The sequence below is a fragment of the Poromitra crassiceps genome (assembly GCF_964638095.1).
Source record: "Poromitra crassiceps genome assembly, chromosome: 29".
Taxonomy (NCBI): domain Eukaryota; kingdom Metazoa; phylum Chordata; class Actinopteri; order Beryciformes; family Melamphaidae; genus Poromitra; species Poromitra crassiceps.
Window position 1 is genome coordinate 6,067,410 of NC_139641.1, and position 25,372 is coordinate 6,092,781.

Sequence of the window (25,372 nt, forward strand, 5' to 3'; positions counted from 1 at the left end):
TGACTTCTTCCCTGTTTATTCCTCCAGTGTGGAACATGGTGGAGTGCAGAGGTTGAGACCAGGTCTGAAGAAATGTAAGTGTGTATTTAGTTTAGTTTGATTCATAAAAACAAAGCAACACATTCAACTAGTGAGAAGGAAAGTGCATCTACAGCACAGTCTGTGACGTCCATTCATTCACATCCTGTGAGTCAGGAAGATGGCTGACATCATGTGACATCATCAAACTGCTGAGAAATGAACTGTCAATAAATCAACAAACAAACAAACAAACAGGTTTATTAGATGAGAAGCTGCTGCTGTAACGAGTCTTGTTGTCTCATCAGATGCCTGTGATCTCACACTGGACCCAAACACAGCACACAGATACCTCCTCCTGTCTGAAGACAACAGAAAGGTGACGTGGGTGGAAGAGTGGCAGCCATATCCTGATCACCCAGAGAGATTTGACTCCTGGCCTCAGCTGCTGTGTAGAGATGGTCTGACTGGTCGCTGTTATTGGGAGGTCGAGAGGAAAGGAGGGGTTGAGATAGGAGTGACTTACAGAGGAATCAGCAGGAGAGGAGCGGGTCCTGACAGCAGGCTTGGAAGGAATGAAAAGTCCTGGAGTCTGCACTGCACTGATCATAGTTACACTGCCCTGCACAATAACAGACCCACAGTCATACCTCTCCCCTCCTCCTCTCGCTCTAACAGAGTCGCAATGTATCTTGACGGGCCTGCTGGCTCTCTGTCCTTCTACACAGTTTCCTCTGACAAACTGATTCACCTCCACACTTTCCACTCCAAATTCACTGAACCACTTTACCCTGGGTTTCATCTGTATGAAGGTTCCTCAGTGTCTCTGTGTCAGATAGAGTGAGACAGAAACACACTGTGACCAAACACAAACACCTAAAGTCACAATAGTGTTTGCATGCAAGTTCATTGCTCATGTGGTTGTGAACAGACATGATCTGTGTGTGTGTGTGTGTGTGTGTGTGTGTGTGTGTGTGTGTGTGTGTGTGTGTGTCTGTGTTGTGTGTGTGTGTGTCTGTGTGTGTGTGTGTGTGTGTGTGTGTGTGTGTGTGTGTGTGTGTGTGTGTGTGTGTGTGTGTGTGTGTGTGTGTGTGTGTGTGTGTGTGTGAGAACAGTAACTGGACAGAGTTTTAACATCACATACAACAAGAACAGACATTTTAGTCTGAAAATGATCAACATAAATGAAGAATGTTTGATCTGTATAGTTTGAAACAGAACTTGTTGACTTGAATATGTCATTATTGTTGTCTTTAAATAAAGCAGTGTATTATTGCTCTGTTGTTAAATCAGTTGAGTGATGAAAATCAAGCAACATGTAACTGTTGATTGACATCAGTGTGTGATTGGTTGAAGATGTGACTGAGCCTCTGATTGGCCTTCATGTACAGTATCTACTAAGCACTAAGTACTCATGTGAAGCACTTAGCAGCTAAATGTGTCTCTGATGACATCATAACAGCAACAATGTAGAACTTTACATCACAGAATTATTACAAACTGTCTTCTGTCTCTGCTTTCATATGATGTCATGTATATGTTCATGTAGTCTGCATTGTTTGTATGGATTTATATGACACATGACTCACTGTATTTACTTTGTCTTGACAATCTTATGATCACTTTTCTATCTTCTATTTCTTTGTTTTGATTTCCCTGAAATATATTTGTCTTTTATTGATTCTCTTTTTCATCCGTTCACTTTGGCAACACAGGAATGTTCTTGTCAACAAGCCAGTAAAGCAGGTTGAGACTGAAGGAGAGAGAGAGAGAGACTCGCGCGCACTAGAGAGAGAGAGACTCGCGCGCACTAGAGAGAGAGAGAGAGAGAGAGAGAGACTCGCGCGCACTAGAGAGAGAGAGACCCGCGCGCACGAGAGAGAGAGAGAGACTCGCGCGCACTAGAGAGCGCGAGAGTCTCTCTCTCTCTCTCGGGCGCGCGGGTCTCTCTCTCCCCCTCGTTCTCTCTCTCTCTCTCTCTCTCTCGGGCGCGCGCTAACAGAGCTACTCCATCTCGTGGAGGAGGACGCTCCTTTACGTTCAGAGTAGAAACAACAAAGCCAGCCAGCCTGCACACATGCTGTAGCGTGGCCTGTTTAATCCACCAGAGGGCGACATTGCTCCACACAAACCCTCATCTTAAAGAGAACAGATCCCATTGTCACACAACATATAATGACACATACACAATATAGCCTACATACAACCATGAACTTAAAGCAGAAACACAGCCAGCCTCTCTCCAGCTGAATGAAAGACAAACAACTCAAGAGAAATGAGAGAAACTGTGGCAGAAAATAAACAATACAAATAATAAATGTGTATGAACTGAGTTAAATAAGATGAGTAGCTTACATGTATTTATATGAGCCTGATGTATTTTATTATGTTAAGCACTGCATGCACCGACCACAGCCATTAACTGGTTGCATTATGCTGTTATCAGGCCTGTAATGTAAAATAGCAATAACATAAGAAGTTATTAGCCTATATGAGCAAAGATGACATTATGTTACAGGCTGAAGATTTGATCACATTATTGGATTTTCATTACGTTATGATCTTTATTTTATTTGCTTTAATTACATTATGGTGAATTATTATGTTTTAGCTCAATTATTATTGTGCCTTTGTGTGACATTTTGAGCACACAGCTCTTCCACACAAAATGTCCTCAAATGACATTTGAGACAGAAAGACAGACAGAAAGAGAGGGAGAGACAGAAAGTGGCTTAAAGAGAGGGAGGGAGAGGAAGAGAAAGAGAGGGGGAGAGAGAAAGAGAGGGAGGGAGAGGAAGAGAAAGAGAGGGGGAGAGAGAAGAGGGAGGGAGAGGAAGAGAAAGAGAGGGGGAGAGAGAAAGAGGGAGAGAGAGAAGCAACAAGTGACAGAAAAAATAAGTAGATAGAGAGAAACAGTCTGTGTGTGTGTGTGTGTGTGTGTGTGTGTGTGTCTGTGTCTGTCTGTCTGTCTGTCTGTCTGTGTGTGTGTGTGTGTGTGTGTGTGTGTGTGTGTGTGTGTGTGTGTGTGTGTGTGTGTGTGTGTGTCTGTCTGTCTGTCTGTGTGTGTGTGTGTGTGTGTGTGTGTGTGTGTGTGTGTGTGTGTGTGTCTGTGTGTGTGTGTGTGTGTGTGTGTGTGTGTGTCTGTCTGTCTGTCTGTGTGTGTGTGTGTGTGTGTGTGTGTGTGTGTGTGTGTGTGTGTGTGTCTAGTCTGGTGTGGCCTAGTCTGCTTTACTTAGAGGGAACATTTGCATATTTTGAGAACCTCTGTGCACAATATAATTGACCTCACTCCCACTTGTTTAAATACATGCAGGCTCGTAGTTACGCTCGCACGCATTTGACATCTTTCCCTCTGCTCCCTGCAACCTCTTTTCTATCTGATATGTTGTCTCTTCCTGAAACACCAGGTAGGTTTCATCTCACTTATGTATAACCTCATACTGAACTCTGACACGATCTCTCTTGTGAGAGTTAGGGCTAAGTGGGAGGAGGAGTTTGGACAAGAACTGTCTGATGAATGTTGGGAGGAGGCACTAGTTAGAGTCAACTCTTCATCCTCATGCTCTCGTCTAACCCTAATCCAGTTCAAAGTTCTACACAGGGTTCAGTACACAAAAGCTAAGCTTAGCAGGCTGTTCCCTGATACAAATGACACCTGTGACCGATGAGGCTTTTCTCCAGCTGATCATACCCATATGTTTTTCCTCTGTCCAAAGCTGTTTGATTTCTGCTTGATATAGAATGAAATTCCACAGCCAAAAGGTAAACAGTGAACCACTTGAAGGAAACCAGTTGAAATGAAATGATGGAGCCAGGAGTCAGAAGAAGTCGTCTGATATGATGTATTGAACATAGATCTTGGCCAAGAGATGCACTCTTGTATATTCACGGATGGATACACAGGCTTACATACATTGAACAGATACTCAAAGATACTTATAGGACACACATCAGATTACATGTCTTGACGCACATCAGATTACATGTCTTGACGCACACTGGAAGGCTATTCTGTAGACTCAACCTATCTGTTATTCTGGCCCTGCAAAGAGAGCACCGTGGCAAGGTGACAGGGCACAGTACAGGGCACAGTGTGCGATCGAGAGGAGCTGCAAATGTATGGTACAAGTTATCTAAATACGTCTGTCTGTGTATGTACACAGGTTATCCAAATATGATGTCTATCTGTGTATGTACACAGGTCATCTAACTATGAAGTATGTCTGTGTCATTACTATATGTAACTAAAATGGAAATGTATATGAATATATTAATAACTAGTGATTGTCCAAATAAAGGCTAATGTGATGTAAATTTTCTCTATCAGTATAAAACAGTGGTGATGTTTTGTTTTGATCACAGGTTTAATCCAGCTGAACTCGCGTTCCTCGCGGAGTATGCTGCTGCCATGAAGCCGGTCGCCAAGGCAACCAACATCTTGCAAGCAGAAGTAAATACCCAGATGGGGTGGCTCCTTCCAACAATCAACCTGCTGACCGGCAAACTTGACCGTGTGAAGTTGACCTTGAAGTACTGCAAGCCTCTGGTGGATGCCCACAGGTAACTTATTCTTGTATTTGATTTGTCTTCATCTATTTTAGCATATTTCTGGTTGTCTTAACCCTCTAATTATTTTAATTGTATTTAAATGTCCTTTCAAAATGTTTCCTTTGCACTTTGTCTGTTTTTTAATGTTTTGTGTAAAGCGTTGGAATTGCCTTGTACTGAAATGTGCTATACAAATATATTGCCTTGCAGGTGGGAGTAAAGAAGCGTTTTGCCCACATGTCAGGAGACCCTGAGTTGATCGCAGCTGCCATTCTTCTTCCCAAATTCCGAACATCTTGGACAAAGGAGGATGCCACAATCAGACTGGGTAAGAAAACGTGTTTGAGAAACATTCTGTACATTTTGTAATATTGGCAAAAACAAACTCACAGCTCAATTATGGATGCATGTATAGTGCATAAAACGTATAGCCTCAAATTCAAACAAACTAGTACAAAACCTTAGGTTGGGGTCATGACATGTTATAAAGTTGTATTAATCCTCTCATTTATATTTTCATCCTCACTGTATTTCAGGGATGGACTACATCAGGCAGCACATGGAAGAAGAACCCCCCCTGCCGCCTGATGCCACCAGGTCCTCATCTGATGAAGATGACTTCTTCTCTGCCCTGCACTCGTCTCATGCACAAGACACCTCCAAACAACTGGATGGGTACTTGGTCTGTACAGCAGATCACATGGACTTGCTGAAATCCTTCCCAGCTGTGTGCAACCTCTCTGTGAAGCTGAACACGCCTCTACCTGCCTCAGCGGCATGTGAGAGACTCTTTAGCATCGCAGGCCTCGTCTTCAGCCCAAGGAGAGCAAGACTGAGTTCTCGCAATTTTGAAAACCAACTTCTTTTGAAGATGAACAGACATCTTTTCAGTTTCAAGTAGAGAGTGTGTGTGTGTGTGTGTGTGTGTGTGTGTGTGTGTGTGTGTGTGTGTGTGTGTGTGTGTGTGTGTGTGTGTGTGTGTGTCTGTCTGTCTGTCTGTCTGTCTGTCTACCTCATGACAGAGACCAGGTACAGAGTGTGCGTGTACTCACCAAGGCAACCTAACGATTGTTATTCAACTGTGTTGGATTTTTTTCCTGTAAGTTCTCGAAGAGCTTAGTTTTCTTTAGGTGTCGCTACTACCAGCCTCAATTTTTAAGGTGGTGTTCATGTTCTCTGCTCATCTTAATGTTTCATCTCACACTGATTTACTGTCAGGTCCCATTCTTTGCCTTTGATGTGAGAAGTAAAAAGTCCAGCTGGGCTTGTGTGTATGTGGCTGTATCACTGGCACGATAGAAATCTTAATTGCACTCAGTTATTTATTTCATCCTCCATTGTTCAGGATTCAGGCAGCATTTAAGTGAGTAATTGTTATTTGTCTGATACAAATGTGAAATATTTACACTGCAGCAAGATAAGTCTCCAACATTCCAGTGCACAGAGTAAATGGCTTATTAGCAGTGCAGAAGAGTTGTTAGTTTTTCTCTCAGGTTTTTCTTGTGTCAACCTGTACGGTAGGCTACACAGAAGTGCAGTTATACATAGTTGTGCTGTACATTGCAAATAATTCAAAATGGCATAGATCCAGGAAAAGAAAAAAACACTTGAATAACTAAACAAATGTATAAGAAGGCAATACTTATTTATTTTTCTATTTTGTTCCTTCACATGTAGGCAAGGCATCACGTCGCCATAATACTGCCAAAGCAAACTTACAATAAAGTTCAAATTTCAGATTTATTTTACCGCTTGCTTTTTTATTTACAGAATTTACTTGTACTTTTACTTTCAATACTTTTAAGTGCATTTAATATAAGAAAAATACTTTTGATACTTAAGTACAGAAAATAGCAGCTACTTTAAGACTTTTACTCAAGTAATATTTTAATGGGTGACTTTGACTTTTACCAAAGTCATTTTCTGGTGAAGTATCTGTATACTTTTACTTAAGTATGGTTTTCGAGTACTTCATACAACACTGAGAGCAGTAGAGAGCAGAGCAGTGGAGAGCAGAGGAGTGGAGAACAGAACACAGCAGTGGAGAGCAAAGGAGTGGACAGCAGAGGAGAGGTGTAAATCACAAGTTAATAATGGACATGAATTCTAGTATGTGTGTTGACATAATCCAAACAACTTTTTATAATCCTATTGACTTGGACACTGCCAAGGCCTGCATGTAGTGCAAAATGTACTATGAACCTGAGCTCAATAAAATAAGATACAACCATCTTACACAGACTATACGAGGGCAAACTGTTGCATTGCACTGATATAACCAGTGATACGAACTAGCTCAGTGGCCTTGTGGTCTGAGTGTCCGCCCTGAGGCTGGGAGGTTGTGAGTTCGATCCCCGGCCGAGTCATACCAAAGACTATAAAAATGGGACCCATTTGCCTCCGCTCCCCCAGGGGATGGGTCAAATGCAGAGAACAAGTTTCACACATTGCGTGACAATCAGTGGGACTTTACCTTAACCTATATTGGGGGGGGGGGAGTCATTGACGGCTACCATACTTTAATGAATGGTTGCTTCATGTTAATGATTAGCTTCCTATCAACAGCACATCTTGTCCTCTGGCAGCAAGTCATACAAATTGATATCAAAGGTTGTCTTTATAGTTGTTGACACCCATTCTTGCCACCTTCATAAGTGTACCTATAATGCACTATGTCTCTGAAGGGGGGGGGGGGGGGGGGGGGGGGTTAGGGGGGTGTCTGGACTGTATCTGGGGGCCCCCGCCCTGCCTAGGGTTCCCACAGTAAAACCTGCCCATTTCCACCACTGGTTTGAACTACTTTTTCTGCGTAGCTTGTAGTTTCATAAACTACATTTCTCCCAGGGTAACTTTGCTGTAGTTTCAACTATTTCCATGGCGAAGTAGTTGGTAGCTACCTAAGCTATGCTTTCAAAGTAGATTCTCACACACACACACACACACACACACACACACACACACACACACACACACACACACACACACACACACACACACACACACACACACACACACACACACACACACGGGTAAAGGGGAGAGTTGTGGGTACCCATAGAACCCGTTCTCATTCAGGGCTCTTGAGGTGAAAGGTCAAGGGAGCCCTTTGAAGATGGCCATGTCAGTTTTTCCTTTTGCAAGCTGCGTTCTAGACCTTCAGTTTGAAATACCTACAGTTTGCAAGCTGTCTTCAAAGACCTTCCATTTAAAATACCTTCAGTTTGAAATACCTACAGTTTGCAAGCTGTGTTCAAAGACCTTCCATTTAAAATACCTTCAGTTTGAAATACCTACAGTTTGCAAGCTGTGTTCAAAGACCTTCAGTTTGAAATACCTTCAGTTTGCAAGCTGTGTTCAAAGATCTTCCATTTAAAATACCTTCAGTTTGAAATACCTACAGTTTGCAAGCTGCGTTCTAGACCTTCAGTTTGAAATACCTTCAGTTTGCAAGCTGTGTTCAAAGACCTTCCATTTAAAAGACCTTCAGTTTGAAATACCTTCAGTTTGCAAGCTGTGTTCAAAGACCTTCCATTTAAAAGACCTTCAGTTTGAAATACCTACAGTTTGCAAGCTGTGTTCAAAGACCTTCAGTTTGAAATACCTTCAGTTTGCAAGCTGTGTTCAAAGATCTTCCATTTAAAAGACCTTCAGTTTGAAATACCTTCAGTTTGCAAGCTGTGTTCAAAGACCTTCAGTTTGAAATACCTTCAGTTTGAAATACGTTCAGTATGAAATACCTGCTGAAAAGCTGTGTGATGAGAGGGTTCACATTTGCAAATTGCAAATGCTCCCGCCACCCAGAGCATTTGAAGAGACAAACCATATTTGGAAATACAACTTGCTTCATCTTTGTGCTGAGGCTGGAACAGGTGAGTCAGAAGGGCAAGGTCCTCTGTAATGAGAGACAGCAGTGAAAGTGTGTCGCAGTTAGTTCAGACTGACTCCATTTTGTAAGTGCAGAGCAGGAGGGACACGGCTGAAGCAGGGTGAGTATTATTACATTATTATTTTATTCAGGGATTCAAACTGGTCACCTTTAGTCATCTTTACAATCCCAAAATAGGACACTTAAGTGAATGGTTTTTGGGTGGTTTTGTGTGTCTGCCCTGGTATCTGTCACCTTTTTCTTTCATGTCCATGTTTGCACACCTGAAGTATCAGAGTCACTTGTAGTCCAGGCATTTTACGCAAATATGTGGGTCAACCTCACACTAATTGCAACAAAACCAAACTCAACTGATTTTGTATCCTCAATATGTCCTCAATGAAGGAAAAAAAGTGTTAAGGAAATGTATGAAGGGAAAGTTTTGAAAATTACCTAAATATGATGGTAGCCTATGGAAGCCTATGGAAGCCTTTTTTTTTTTTTTATGTGCCATAAATCTCATCACTTATATCCTGTATGTGTTTTTTGCTTCAAGGAGAAAATAAAAAAAATAAAAATAAAAATAAAAATAAATGTTAAAAAATAAATAAACGTTTTTGGTAGCATCATATAGGTCATTTTCAAAAATTTCCCTTCATACATTTCCTTAACACTTTTTTTCCTTCATTGAGGACATATTGAGGATACAAAATCAGTTGAGTTTGGTTTTGTTGCAATTAGTGTGAGGTCAAGTGACATTTTTACTGGACTATTGTCTGCCGTTACTGATAGGAGGGCTAGCATTCACCTCACCTGTCTGTATTTCTCTCTCTGAAGTTACGTGAACACAAAAGATGTAATAGTGAGATAATGACAGTAAAACAGAGAGAAGCTGACGTGGGCCTGTACTTCACAGAAGGCTGACATGACGCAGTTTATTATTAGTCTAATCCAGTTTTATTCAATCTTGATCTGATGCTCTAGGAGGTGTGGCCATCTGTCAGTCACATGACTCCACATAAAGAGATAAAATATATAGTTTAGTGACTTTCTGCAGGCAGCTCAGTCAGAGCAGGGTGGGAAACTGACTGCTTCATATTAGGCCTACAGAGGGCCTACTGTAACTGTAGCCTACATGGATCGACTTGCCTCCCGCAGCAGACTGCTTGTGTTGTGACCAGTGGGCAAGGCAAGAGGTTTTCCCACGAGGGCCAGGAAGTAACTCTGAAAGTTGTAATTCCTCAAATGGCCACTTGAAGCAGGGCTCAGGAGTCCCCTTGTTCCCGTTCACCCCCATGTTAAAATGCCTCTGTGTAACAGTGATTAAGCATTTTTACAGCCCGGTCCTTAACACGGTTTTGGTCTATATAGCCAATTCCACCTTTTCATAACTTTATGGGGTCATTTTTTATATAGTTCGCCTGTTGGGAGTAAAATAGATGATAGAAAAGGGGGTGATTGACAGGTCACCTGTCCAGTGATCATGTGACAGGGTGGTTTCACTACTACGTTCCACTGGGGAGCACTCTGCCCAATCAACACACAGCTTGGAGAGTTTACTTTTTTTTTTAAATTAAAACCAATGAATAAAAAAAAAAAAGGTTAAAAGAGTCCAGGCCTAGTCATTAAAATCGATCCAAGCATGAGGTGGAAGTCCTGGTCTTTAAAAGAGCCTTTGCTTGTGCTGAACCACCCAGCTCCGTCATTGGGGGGTCCATAGAGCCTGCATGTGCAAAAACACAAAATCAAAAGGTCCACCTATTGCCAACAGCACCAGCACATTCTGGAATCACATTTGAGGAGAGGTACTTATCTGAAAGAGGGGCGAGTTGCAACTTCACCTCTCTACTTTCCAACGACGCTTCCCTCTCTCTCTTCCAAGGCCTGGAGGAGAACGGCACATCGGAGAGACCGGGGAGCCTCACCCCACCTGTGGGTCTCAGTAGCCTTGGTGGGGCAACATTAGGGCCTCCCAGGGCCTCCCAGGGCCTCCCCCCCCCTCTCTCCCATCCCCCGTCAGTCCTCTACAGTGCGCCCATAGGTACGCTGGGAGAGAGAGGGGCCCGAAGCCGCAACGGCTCAGTTGCCCACACCTTACCTTCACCACAGGCAGGGCCATCCTCTGCTCCCCTCTCCGCTCGCCGCTTCTCCTCTGTGTGCGCTCTGCTGTGCTCTGGCCTTTTCCCCCCTTTGTGACTGTGCTCCACAGGCTTTTAAAGTCACCCTCCTCCACATGCAGCTCGCTGATTGGCTCCTCCAGCAGCTCCAGATTGACTGTTCCAGCTGCATTCAATTGGCTTAATTGCTCACTCATTCAGCAGGAGAGACATGGCAGAAACACAACATAAAACTACAAAATCCAAACAGCTCAAAACCAATAAAGACAAAATCCAACATGCAACTAAGACAAATAATTCAAATGAATGAAAACACATCTAATAAACATGCAAAAAACAAACAAATCAAGATTAATTAAAGCAAACATATCAAATCAAATGAATCTAAATTTCTGCCATGTGACAATCGCGCAGCTTGCCGATCACGGACCAATAGCAGGCGTTGCTGCGGCTCTGGGAAACCCCCATCTAATGTGAGCTGCACAAGGGCTCAACCCATTCCCTGCCACTCTGCTGACGAAAAATCAAGATGGCGACGGCCACCACTTCAATTCATAACGGGAGCCCAAAATGAATGGGATAGCTCTGCCCATATCTTTTAGGTCAGTGGTTGTGACCCGCCTCTCATCTCTGAGGGCGGGCTGATTTCTCAGGAACCTGCTCCACTGAAATCTGTGACCACTGTGTGTGGCCACAGAGGGGCGCTGACGCACATGTTCTGCACATTTCAGCACCGGACAGTGTCCCCCGACACTACAGCCAGTTGAGGATCTGCTTGAAAATTAATGCAATTTTCTCATTCAAGATAAGTGTTGATAGAAAAAGAAAGAAAGAATGAAGCAATAAATAAAATGGTGTGTGTGTGTGTGTGTGTGTGTGTGTGTGTGTGTGTGTGTGTGTGTGTGTGTGTGTGTGTGTGTGTGTGTGTGTGTATGTGTGTGTGTGTGTGTGTGTGTGTGTGTGTGTGTGTGTGTCTGTGTGTGTGTGTGTGTGTGTGTGTGTGTGTGTGTGTGTGTCACAAGAAATAGCACGGTGGACAGTAAGAGCGGTGCGGTGGTTGGTGGTCCTTCGTTTGCCTTCGATACTGGTGACCGGAGTTCAATTCCCAGCGTTTCTAAAGGACAAACGTGAGTCAGATAAAAACAGACACATGACCAAACCATTTCCCTAACCTTAACCAAGTTGTTTTAATTGCATAATACCATTAACCCTCCCCCCCCCGAGTATAACTGGTTTACCTCTGACTGACTGAACTGTAGGCTACAAGTGAGAAAATAACTAAAGCTTACTTGTATAACACCTTTCACAGATATAAGATCACAAAGTCCAGAAGATGAGTAAGAAGGAGGAGGAAGAGGAGGGCAGAGCAGAGTCTCCAGTACCCAGCTGTCTGTCTATGAAGACTGACTGGTCTAAAAATGATCTTCTAGACTTCAGTAATGAACCTGGACCTTTAGACACAACGTAAGAGGACTGTTATACTGTAATGAGGAAATGTTATTTGATAAGCTACACTAATGTAGTGAAAACTACAGAGACCAGGAGGTCAGACCTGCCATCGTTTTGGCTGAACTCATGCACACAGAAGACATCTTGCTCCCTCAATTTATTGTTTTTCATTCCTACTAATTAATGTATGCACACCAAATAATGATGTTGCCTCAATTAAAACCTCACATCAATTATCCCAAAAAAGCAGAGTCGTTGTGTTTGATCACCTCTGAAAACATGTTGCCTTTTCTTTTGATTCGCAGAGGTCAGTACCACGAGCAGAGAGCAGAGTCTCCAGTACCCAGCTGTCTGTCTATGAAGACTGACCGGTCTAAAGGTCATCCTCCACTCTTCAGTAATGAACCTGGACCTTCAGACACAAGGTAAGAGAACTGTTATCCCATAACCCTACCTGATGGAATATGGTTCAATGAGATTGTATTCATGAAATCAAGTTAGTAGTAAAAATATGATGGAATACTGGAAAGAGAAAAATACAAGCTCATTGATATTTGAGTAGAAAAAAAGGCTATTATTTCATTCACTAAGAATAAGAATAAGATAACAATAAAATGAGATAAGTTTAAATTATCTCTGTAGATTTGGATCAATTGAGCAACAAATAATTTCAAGATATATAAAACTAAATAAAATATAAGCTACAGTGAGTGGAATTAAATATAACACAACTGACAATTGCAAACACAACAAGCATTTAATGTGTGATAAGCTGGAAACAGTTTGTCTCTATGAAACCAAATATCAAAGCCTAAAACAGCTTATTGGTTACTTAAAACAATGCCTCCTTGGTCTCATCACATCATTATTAGCTCTCACATTTTTTCCACACAGTGTTAAGATACATTTATGAGTGAAATCCTACATACTGAGGTCATCATAGTTATAAACTTTGGGATCAATAGATATAACGAGAAACAGTCAATTAGGAAAGGGGAGGGGACTTAAACGACGGCCAATCAACCGGAAAGCCTCTCCTGAGTCAAACAAGTCATCACTCATGTGAATGTGAGTTTGGATCAACACATACAGATGATGAAAACCAGCTTGGTAAAATGTGTAGAAATGTCTGCAACAGATGACAGACTGACCTGTTCTACCACTAGAACATAACCAGGCCAAGAAACATGAATGAAAAGTATGTACAATATGAACATATAAATATATACAGTATAAAAACAAAGGAAAACATATAAACACTAGAGGGCACTCTGTAGAATGCATACCTCCACCAACCTTTCTACAGAGTTTTGTGATGTTACGTGAATCCATTTGAAATGTAGGTGCCTTTTTGTGATTGACCACACCCCCTTTTTGCCAGTGGGCGTGCAAAGTACATGTACATGCATAATCTATGATAATAATCAAAACATAATAAATAATCGAAATAATCGAAACAAATAAAATAGAAATCAACAAATAAAGACAATAGTAGAATATGAGAACAAAACATGAATTTGAAGTCACTAGAACTAATGATAATTTATGTATCAAACATTTGTGTTTCCAGAGGTCAATACCACAGGCAGAGAGCAGAGTCTCCAGTACCCAGCTGTCTGTCTATGAAGAGTGACTGGTCTAAAGAGAATCCTCCATGGTTCAGTAATGAACCTGGACCTTCAGACACAAGGTAAGAGGACTGTTATACTGTAATGAAGAAATGTTATTTGATAACCTACATGATTGCACTGAAAACTACAGAGACAAGGAGTGACCATAGGGAAGAAAAACACGTTTTATGGAGGACAAGATATACAGTATATTTCACTTCCTGGATGTAGGTCAGACCTGCCGTCAGTTTGGCTGGATTCATGCACACAGAAGACATTTTATTCCCTAAATATTTAGTTTTTCATTCCTCCAAATTCATAATGTGTGCACACAAACTAATTATACAATTAAAACTTCACATCAATTATCCCAAAAACCAGAGTTGTTGTGTTTGATCACCTCTGAAAACATGTTGCCTTTTCTTTTGATTTACAGAGGTCAGTACCACAGGCAGAGAGCAGAGTCTCCAGTACCCAGCTATCTGTCTATGAAGACTGACCAGTCTAAAGGTCATCCTCCACTCTTCAGTAATGAACCTGGACCTTCAGACACAAGGTAAGAGAACTGTTATCCCATAAGCCTACCTGATGGAATATGGTTCAATGAGATTGTATTCATGAAATCAAGTTAGTAGTAAAAATATGATGGAATACTGGAAAGAGAAAAATACAAGCTCATTGATATTTGAGTAGAAAAAAAGGCTATTATTTCATTCACTAAGAATAACAATAAGATAACAATAAAATGAGACAAGTTTAAATTATCTCTGTAGATTTGGATCAATTGAGCAACAAATAATTTCAAGATATATAAAACTAAATAAAATATAAGCTACAGTGAGTGGAATTAAATATAACACAACTGACAATTGCAAACACAACAAGCATTTAATGTGTGATAAGCTGGAAACTGTTTGTCTCTATGAAACCAAATATCAAAGCCTAAAACAGCTTATTGGTTACTTAAAACAATGCCTCCTTGGTCTCATCACATCATTATTAGCTCTCACATTTTTTCCACACAGTGTTAAGATACATTTATGAGTGAAATCCTACATACTGAGGTCATCATAGTTATAAACTTTGGGATCAATAGATATAACGAGAAACAGTCAATTAGGAAAGGGGGGGGGGGACTTAAACGACACGGCCAATCAACCGGAAAGCCTCTCCTGAGTCAAACAAGTCATCACTCATGTGAATGTGAGTTTGGATCAACACATACAGATGATGAAAACCAGCTTGGTAAAATGTGTAGAAATGTCTGCAACAGATGACAGACTGACCTGTTCTACCACTAGAACATAACAAGGCCAAGAAACATGAATGAAAAGTATGTACAATATGAAAGTATAAATATATACAGTATAAAAACAAAGGAAAACATATAAACACTAGAGGGCACTCTGTAGAATGCATACCTCCACCAACCTTTCTACAGAGTTTTGTGATGTTACGTGAATCCATTTGAAATGTAGGTGCCTTTTTGTGATTGGCCACACCCCCTTTTTGCCAGTGGGTGTGCAAAGTACATGTACATGCATAATCTATGATAATAATCTAAACATAAGAAATAATCGAAATAATCGAAACAAATAAAATAGAAATCAACAAATGAAGACAATAGTAGAATATGAGAACAAAACATGAATTTGAAGTCACTAGAACTAATGATAATTTATGTATCAAACATTTGTGTTTCCAGAGGTCAGTACCACAGGCAGAGAGCAGAGTCTCCAGTACCCAGCTGTCTGTCTATGAAGAGTGACTGGTCTAAAGAGAATCCTCCATGGTTCAGTAATGAACCTGGACCTTCAGACACAAGGTAAGAGGACTGTTATACTGTAATGAAGAAATGTTATTTGATAACCTACATGATTGCACTGAAAACTACAGAGACAAGGAGTGACCATAGGGAGAAAAAACACATTTTATGGAGGACAAGATATACAGTATATTTCACTTCCTGGATGTAGGTCAGACCTGCCGTCAGTTTCGCTCGATTCATGCACACAGAAGACATTTTATTCCATACATTTTTTGTTTTTCATTCCTCCAAATTCATAATTTGTGCACACAAACTAATTATACAATTAAAACTTCACATCAATTATCCCAAAAACCAGAGTCGTTGTGTTTGATCACCTCTGAAAACATGTTGCCTTTTCTTTTGATTTACAGAGGTCAGTACCACGAGCAGAGAGCAGAGTCTCCAGTACCCAGCTGTCTGTCTATGAAGAGTGACCGGTCTAAAGACAATCCTCCACTCTTCAGTAATGAACCTGGACCTTCAGACACAAGGTAAGAGGACTGTTATACTGGGAGCCTACCTGATAAAAGTAAGCGAGTAAAGTGAGTAAGCTTGATGAAGGGAAAATGTTCTGTTGTGTCATTTAGGATAGTTTCCTTCACTGTTGCATCACACTATGAAAGGACTGTGTTCATGAAGCAAATCTCTGCCCCAGTGTTTTCTTACATATATTTTTAAATATTAAAAAATAATATGATGATGTTTGGAACTATGGCACTTGGCACTTTCATGTCTGTCTACTGTCTATTGTCTGAGCCTTTTTAAAATTGAGTGACTCTCCCTGCAACCAAATCTACCTATGGGTACACATAAAGTAACCTTGACTTTGACCTTGACTTAGAGATGGGACTGATCCAATGGCGTGCCGATACTGACGTAATTCACAAATCTGATATCAGACTGACGTTGTTGACCCTTAGTCCCGCCCTTCTCCCCGAGTTGCTCAAATTCCCTCATCCTGCTAGCCCCGCCTTAAAAGCCACAACAGCTCACTACTGGCCACACGCATAAGACACGCCCACAAGAAATGGTTTAAACACCAAAAGCTCCCATCATTGTTGAAAAGCCCATTTTCATTCATATGGTGTTTGTGTTTGACACTGTTTGTGTTTGACATGTAAACACAGACAGTGGTTGATACTGTAGATGTAATGTAATGGAACTCTGCCATCGTATCTACCCTAACTGCTGTGATCAATCTCTGTGCCCTGCTAACACTATCTGTAGTCAGAGGTTATCAAGAATGGTACTTATTTATTTACTAATGACTGACAGACACTGTCTGTGTTCTGTAACAAATGTGTTGTAACAGTGTTGATGTAATAGGACTGTGTGTTGTTTGTATTGAGCTGAACATTCATTAATGATAATTACATATGAAACAAACCAGAAAAACTGTTACAATGTTGCATTCATCCATGATCACCACAGTGACATTTATCCATGATGGGTATGCAATGTTGAGTCCACTGATTAAACTACAACTATGACAACAGATACATGTGAAAATAAACTTTACATGTGATGGCAGCACCATGCTGTCTGAGCATCTATAAAGATAGTCTGGGCAAAATATTTTAATAGTTTTACAATTTGAACAAAAAATTGTTCAAACTTTTGTTCAATTTTGTTTGTTAGATCTTCATCTGATCAGGGATAATAAATTGCCTTTATCCCCACAGAATGAGGAAGAGGAGTCTAGGTGTTGTGAAGCAGCAGCTGTCCTGCTGTGCATTGTGTCATTGGGTCCTGAGGGATCCAGTCTCTACCAGCTGTGGACACAGGTTCTGCAGACAGTGCATCACCTCATACTGGGCCCAGTCCGGTTCATCAGGAGACTCCGCCTGTCCCCAGTGTGGAAAAAGGTCCAGAACAAGATCTGGACTGCAGACACCCAGTCAAACCAGCATTGCACAATGTAAGACTGGGGTTCTGTCTACTGTTGTCACCATTTCTAAAACCAGGAAACAACAGCATATCTGTTAAACACTTGTTTACTCTTTCTTCTCTTCCAGCGGACGGCGTTTTGCAGGAGGTTTTAGACGTTCATAAGATCAGTCTGATAATGAGATGTGACTTTGTGACAGAAGGAACAGATGAAGCAGGAATTGGAACTCCCCTCAATAGGATCTACACTGCACTCTACATCACAGTGGGACAGAGTGAAGAGGTTAATACCCAACATGAGGTGTGGCAGCTGGAGACAGCATCCAAGATGGAGACTCTCCATGACACTCCGATCAAGTGCCATGACATCTTTAACCCCTTACCTGATCAAGAGACACACATCAGAGTAGTTCTTACGAATGGTGTTGCTGGAATTGGAAAAACCTTCTCAGTGAAGAAGTTCACTCTGGACTGGGCAGAGGGCTTGGAAAATCAAGACGTCATTCTTGTGATTCTGCTTTCGTTCCGGGAGCTGAACTTGATCAGAGATGAGCGGTACAGTCTTCTCATGCTGCTCCATGTTTTCCATCCAACCTTACAGAGGGTCACAGCAGAGAAGCTCTCTGTCTGTAAAGTTGTGTTCATCTTTGATGGCCTGGATGAAAGCAGACTTCCATTGGATTTCCACAACAATGAGGTTGTGTCTGATGTCACACAGGTATCATCAGTAGATGTGCTGTTGACAAACCTCATCAAGGGGAATCTGCTTCCCTTGGCTCTCCTCTGGATAACTTCCAGACCTGCAGCAGCCAATCAGATCCCTCCTACATGTGTAGACAGGGTGACAGAAGTACGAGGCTTCACTGACCTCCAGAAGGAGGAGTACTTCAGGAAGAGATCCACTGATGAGGAACTGTCCAGCAGAATCATCTCACACATCAAGGCATCCAGGACCATCCACATCATGTGCCACATCCCAGTCTTCTGTTGGATCACTGGTACAGTTCTGGAGCACATGTTGACTACAGACCAGAGAGGAGAGCTGCCCAAGACCCTGACTGAGATGTACTCACACTTCCTGCTGGTTCAGACAGAGAGGAAGAAGCAGAAGTATGATGAGAGCCATGAGATGAGTCAACAGCAGCTCATGGAGACTGACAGGGAAGTTCTTCTGAAGCTGGGGAAGCTGGCGTTTGAAAATCTGGAGACGGGCAACCTCCTGTTCTACCAAGAAGACCTGGAGGAGTGTGGTCTTGATGTCAGAGAGGCTTTGGTGTTCTCAGGAGTGTGCACAGAGATCTTCAAACGAGAGTGTGTGCTCTTCCAGAAGACGGTCTACTGCTTTGTTCATCTGAGCATCCAGGAGTTTCTCGCTGCAGTCTACATGTTCCACTGTTACACAAACAGGGATAAGAATGTACTGAGCACATTCCTGGGAAAAGTCTGGGGTAGAAGTGATTACTCCTTGGATGTCTTCCTGAAGAAATCCATGCTCAAAGCCCTGAAGAGTAAAAATGGCCACCTGGACCTCTTTGTCCGCTTCCTTCATGGCCTCTCACTCGAGTCCAGCCAGAGTCTCTTAGGAGGCCTACTAGGTCACACAGAGAGAAGTCCAGACAGCATCCAGAAAGCCATCAGCAACCTGAAGAAGATGGACACCTCCAATACGTCTCCAGACAGAAGCATCAACATCTTCCACTGTTTGATGGAGATGAATGACCACTCAATACATCAGCAGATCCAAGACTTCCTGAAGTCAGAGAACAAGTCAAAGAAGAAACTCTCTAAGGCCCACTGCTCAGCTCTGGCGTACATGCTGCAGATGTCAGAGGAGGTTCTGGATGTGTTGGACCTGAAGGCCTACAACACATCAAACGAGGGACGAAGCAGACTGATCCCAGCTGTGAGGAACTGCAGAGAGGCTCGGTTAGTCCTGATCTGAATTCTAACATTATCTAGAGTTTAGTTACCTTCACACCTGATGCCATATGAACTATAAAGATATATAGTTCCTCAAACAAACACTATAAAACTGCTGTTCTACAGAGCAGTGATAACACAGTGTTGGGCGTAACACACAAAGTAATGTGCTATTAATTTTCCTGTAACAGAGTAAATAAAGTAAGTCATTACTGTTACGTGTCAGTAATCACATTACAGTTACCAGGTTGGTCATTACTTGTGTTTCATTGTTTAGTCTCTTTAACCTCTGTATTGGTGCAATGGCTCTGAAAGATTCTCGTCGTCTTCAAGTCATGTTGGAAATATTGGAATTACAGGAGAGCGCACATAAACGAGCCAACAAAGTTGGGAAATACATCACGGAAAGTCTTCGAGCTGTGAGGCGACAGCGTGTCCACAATTTAATCAGATCTAGGCAATGAATCCACACAAAAAAGTTTGACTCTACAGCAGCGATAGTGTGAGGCGTGCCTCCCTCTCAAATGTATTGCATTCCAGCTGTTTGACAGGGCAAAGGCATTTTCCCCCCACTTTAAATCTTTATTGTACACAGTTTGTAAACAGACTGCACGTGGAGTTGTCAGACAGCGGGGGAGGAAGTAACGTACTGGAGGCGAGTTCATTTTGTTTCCCATATGAATGATTACGTTCGGTCATGTGTGTCATCGACAGTGTTGGGCACGTTACTTTCAAAAAGTAATATATTACATATTACTCGTTACTATTTTCAAAAGTAATATTATTACTTTACTTATTACTCCATGCCAAAAGTAATTCGTTACATACTCGTTATATTACTTTTCTGTTACATTCCACACAAATGGCAATAGGCCTTTTTCACTGCAGCGATTTTGTGTCTAAAAGGCAGGCGGTAACACAGGTGCACCAAGATGTTAATTAGGGCTTCCAACTTCCAGTCCATTTAGGTGTTCCAGTGCCGGAGCCCTAATTAGTTAGTTAGTTGCACCTGTGTATACTCTGTCTTCTAGACACAAATGTCCGTTGTGAAAAAGGTCCATAGCGTTTTTTCTCATCACAATGCAGACTTTGCGGTGAAATGTGTGAACTAGGTCTATTATGTACCGTTCCATTTAAACTAATGGCTTTGCCAGAGCACAGCTTCCTACAGAGATGCTTGATGAAGAGCACACATCTTTGCTACATCTTTGCGTAACAAGTTTGTGTCACAAATTACGTTAGCTCTGCAACATTAACATTAACCTGACAATAATAACAGCAATGTTTGAGGTCCACCAGCTTGTGAGTTTTTACGTTATCTCTGTATTTTAACAGTTTTCCGGTTTCTGTTGTGCTGTCCTCTCGTCTCGTAACGTTAACGTTAGGAAGTTTGAGCTCGTGTTTTTCACAGTGGAAAGAGTGTTAGTAGCCTACCTGTCCTGGACACCGTTTACATTTGACTTTGATGTTCGTGTCACCTTTCTTCCCGACAAAAACAAAGTCATGGGAATATATCCAGCCACGGATTTTCCTCCTTGGCTCAGCAGGGCAGAGAGGGTGCTCTGAATGTGCTCTGCGGTGATGTCACCTTTTTTGGGAGCGTTAAAAGCCATGCTGCTTGTGATCAGTGAATGCCGACTGCGTGTCGTTTTGCAGCGCAGCGGCATCACAGAATGGACTCAACAAAAGATGTAACGAGTTGTTTTATCTTGAAGTAACGGTAATATTATTACTTATATTCTATTAGTAATTCGTTACACTACTCGTTACTTGGAAAAGTAATATTATTACAGTCACGAGTAACTAGTAACTCGTTACTTCCCAACACTGGTCATCGATAACATGTAATCATGGATTATTGGAACTTGACAAAGAGTCTTTCTCACCCCATCTTGCTTGTCATCTCACGCGATGTAAGTTGCTTGTTTACAAGTTAACAGCTTTGTCAGTGCTACGTAACGTTACATTACCTCGTTGGCTTTGGTTGAATTTGGACAGAATTCGCAAAATAGCTTATCGCCTGAGTCATAAAAGTCATTAGAATACTGCTCTGCACTGAAGTCAGAGCTTAGTGCAGAATTTCTTCACTTTTTTGACAGCAACGGTAACGGTAAAGGGGGAGCAGCTGGACGCGTCGATATTGTTTGTGGTTTTGTGATGTAGCATGGAAGCGACGTACGGCTCGTAAACACACTGGAGCGACCCCCGGTAATGTTTCCTCACCACAAAACGTTCCATTCAGTGAACGCGGATTTCATATGGCTCTTGTGTTGCTTTGGTATGTCTTCTTCTGTGGCGTTTATGGCGTTCAAACAGCGTTTAGGTGCTTTACCGCTACCTTCTGGATTTGGTGTATTCTTCATGTAGCTGCACGCACCGAACCGTGAAGCCCATACCGTGACGTACACAGTACCGTGACACCCCTAATACATACATATATATATATACAGTATATATATATATATATATATATATATATATATATATATATATATATATATATATATATATATATATATATATATGTAGTTTTGACAGAATTGCTTGTAATTGCATTCTGCTATGCTTTGCTTTGTGATATTACACATTCAGCACTTTTTGAAAAATTCTACAATACAATTTATTGTCACTTTTTCTCTAATTATTGTTACTATTATTGTTATTATTTGTATTAGAAGTAGTAGTATGCTGTGTCCGTTTTGATGTGGGCTTAGTCTCAGCTCTGCTTTCATAGAACTAATCTTACATTAAATCTGTGATCACAGACTTTCTGACTGTGGACTCTCAGAGACTCACTGTGAAGTCCTGGCATCAGCTCTGAAGTCCAACCCCTCCCATCTGAGAGAGCTGGACCTGAGTAAGAACCAGCTGCAAGATTCAGGTGTGAAGCTTCTGTCTGCTGGACTGGAGAGTCCACACTGTCGACTGGAGACTCTCAGGTAAGATTTTAATTGACAGTTTTTCTCAGTTGATTTGACACATTTCTCTGCTTTCAATACAGTGCCTCTCAGGTCAGAATTCCTGACTCTGTAAAGGTTGCCTGCAAGTTTTAGAGAGAGCAGTAGTAGCTAAAGAGTCTGATTTATAATATATGTATGTAGTGTGAATGTTCTATACATATGTAGTTCTGTATGTTGTGTGAAATGTCACAGTTTTAATGTGTGAATTTCGTAAAAAGTACACGCAAGACTAGCTCCATAGGGTCCCATTATAAAGGTTGAAAAAGTATAAACCTAACAGTACAAAAGATAAATTAAAGCTGAATTAAGGTGATAGAGTCCTAAAAGTGGTGACTCGTTAAGTGTGAGTGTTGAGCTTAAAGTATGAAGGAGTAGTTAGAGTTCAAAGAGGCCGTGGTTTCACCATGAACTGCTGTTTAAAATTAATGGCAGTTACACCTGGAAATATAGCTAATCTGTTTGTTTACAATCATGCTGATTCATCTATAAACAGCAATTAACCTCAAACCTCATGCTTTGATATCTTATTTAAAGGGAGTCCACAGCACAAGAATTTCACACGTGATACTTGTACCACGGAGTGACAATAAAAATCTTGAATCTTGAATCTAGATTGCTGCATCTCTCTCTATTCCTGTCTCAAACCTCATGCTTTGATATCTTATTTAGATTGCTGCACCTCTCTCTATTCCTGTCTCAAACCTCATGCTTTGATATCTTATTTAGATTGCTGCACCTCTCTCTATTCCTGTCTCAAACCTCATGCTTTGATATCTTATTTAGATTGCTGCACCTCTCTCTATTCCTGTCTCAAACCTCATGCTTTGATATCTTATTTAGATTGATGCACCTCTCTCTATTCCTGTCTCAAACCTCATGCTTTGATATCTTATTTAGATTGCTGCACCTCTCTCTATTCCTGTCTCAAACCTCATGCTTTGATATCTTATTTAGATTGCTGCACCTCTCTCTATTCCTGTCTCAAACCTCATGCTTTGATATCTTATTTAGATTGCTGCACCTCTCTCTATTCCTGTCTCAAACCTCATGCGTTGATATCTTATTTAGATTGATGCAACTCTCTCTATTCCTGTCTCAAACCTCATGCTTTGATATCTTATTTAGATTGCTGCACCTCTCTCTATTCGTGTCTCAAACCTCATGCTTTGATATCTTATTTAGATTGCTGCACCTCTCTCTATTCCTGTCTCAAACCTCATGCTTTGATATCTTATTTAGATTGCTGCACCTCTCTCTATTCCTGTCTCAAACCTCATGCTTTGATATCTTATTTAGATTGCTGCACCTCTCTCTATTACTGTCTCAGACCTCATGCTTTGATATCTTATTTAGATTGCTGCACCTCTCTCTATTCCTGTCTCAAACCTCATGCTTTGATATCTTATTTAGATTGATGCACCTCTCTCTATTCCTGTCTCAAACCTCATGCTTTGATATCTTATTTAGATTGCTGCACCTCTCTCTATTCCTGTCTCAAACCTCATGCTTTGATATCTTATTTAGATTGCTGCACCTCTCTCTATTCCTGTCTCAAACCTCATGCTTTGATATCTTATTTAGATTGATGCACCTCTCTATATTCCTGTCTCAAACCTCATGCTTTGATATCTTATTTAGATTGATGCACCTCTCTCTATTCGTGTCTCAGACCTCATGCTTTGATATCTTTTTTAGATTGCTGCACCTCTCTCTATTCCTGTCTCAGACCTCATGCTTTGATATCTTATATAGATTGTTGCACCTCTCTCTATTCCTGTCTCAAACATCATGCTTTGATATCTTATTTAGATTGCTGCACCTCTCTCTATTCCTGTCTCAAACTTAATGCGTTGATATCTTATTTAGATTGCTGCACCTCTCTCTATTCCTGTCTCAGACCTCATGCTTTGATATCTTATTTAGATTGCTGCACCTCTCTCTATTCCTGTCTCAAACCTCATGCTTTGATATCTTATTTAGATTGCTGCACCTCTCTCTATTCCTGTCTCAAACCTCATGCTTTGATATCTTATTTAGATTGCTGCACCTCTCTCTATTCCTGTCTCAGACCTCATGCTTTGATATCTTATTTAGATTGATGCACCTCTCTCTATTCCTGTCTCAAACCTCATGCTTTGATATCTTATTTAGATTGATGCACCTCTCTCTATTCCTGTCTCAAACCTCATGCGTTGATATCTTATTTAGATTGCTGCACCTCTCTCTATTCCTGTCTCAAATCTCATGCTTTGATATCTTATTTAGATTGCTGCACCTCTCTCTATTCCTGTCTCAAACCTCATGCTTTGATATCTTATTTAGATTGCTGCACCTCTCTCTATTCCTGTCTCAAACCTCATGTGTTGATATCTTATTTAGATTGCTGCACCTCTCTCTATTCCTGTCTCAAACCTCATGCTTTGATATCTTATTTAGATTGCTGCACCTCTCTCTATTCCTGTCTCAAACCTCATGCTTTGATATATTATTTAGATTGCTGCACCTCTCTATATTTGCATTCATTAATAATCTGTTTACATAAGTTACGTGACTGAAATGATCAAATAATAATATTTCCTTATCTTTTCATATCCATTAAGGCTGAGTGACTGTAAGCTGTCAGAGAGAAGCTTTGAAGCTCTGGCCTCAGTTCTCAGCTCCCAGTCCTCCAGTCTGAGAGAGCTGGACCTGAGTAACACTGTCTTACAGGACTCTGGATTGAAGCTGGTCTCTGTTGGACTAGAGAGTCCACACTGTAGACTGGAAACTCTCAGGTCAGTATTACTGATACTGTTCAACAGACCACCATTTAAATGTGGCTTTACATGCACATTAATATCGGTGAAGATTAGGGCTGCAGTTTTATTTACATGCGTCATGCATTCCCACTCAGCATCTGATCATTTTGTCTTGTGTTGTAAATCCAGCGTACACCTTTCCCTTGCAACAGTGCGCTCCGCCCCTCTGCCAAAGCCCAAACACGCTGTGTCTAGTTTCAGCTAGAGTCAGTGTGCATTTCATTTCTTTATTAAGTGGGCATGGGCTATGTTTGTCGTCTATGTTAGCATTATTAAAGCATTATTAAAGGGATAGTTCGGTTTGTTTGAAGTGGGGTCCTATCAGCTAGTTCGATACACTAACTGAAGTAGGTACAGTGGTCTGCAGGCTGGGCGCATTGTGGAACGAGA

At 41.3% G+C, this 25,372-nt stretch overlaps 2 protein-coding genes across 2 annotated transcripts in view; both read left to right on the plus strand.

Annotated features, from left to right (window-relative positions):
• The window catches only part of LOC310800221 (stonustoxin subunit beta-like), a gene marked incomplete at its 5' end in the record, with an annotated part of 7,851 nt that extends 6,705 nt beyond the window's left edge, over positions 1 to 1,146 (plus strand). The window contains 2 exons of the mRNA XM_083662806.1: positions 28 to 74; positions 327 to 1,146. Of these exons, the coding sequence (XP_083518932.1) occupies positions 28 to 74; positions 327 to 862 (583 nt within the window). The 3' untranslated portion in view covers positions 863 to 1,146. The remainder of the gene's footprint in view (positions 1 to 27; positions 75 to 326) is intronic.
• The window catches only part of LOC310799937 (uncharacterized protein), a 407,560-nt gene that overhangs the window by 149,718 nt on the left and 232,470 nt on the right, over positions 1 to 25,372 (plus strand). The window contains exons 5-8 of the mRNA XM_083662546.1: positions 17,100 to 17,314; positions 17,433 to 19,230; positions 21,990 to 22,163; positions 24,785 to 24,958. Coding sequence (XP_083518672.1) covers positions 17,100 to 17,314; positions 17,433 to 19,230; positions 21,990 to 22,163; positions 24,785 to 24,958 — 2,361 coding nt within the window. The remainder of the gene's footprint in view (positions 1 to 17,099; positions 17,315 to 17,432; positions 19,231 to 21,989; positions 22,164 to 24,784; positions 24,959 to 25,372) is intronic.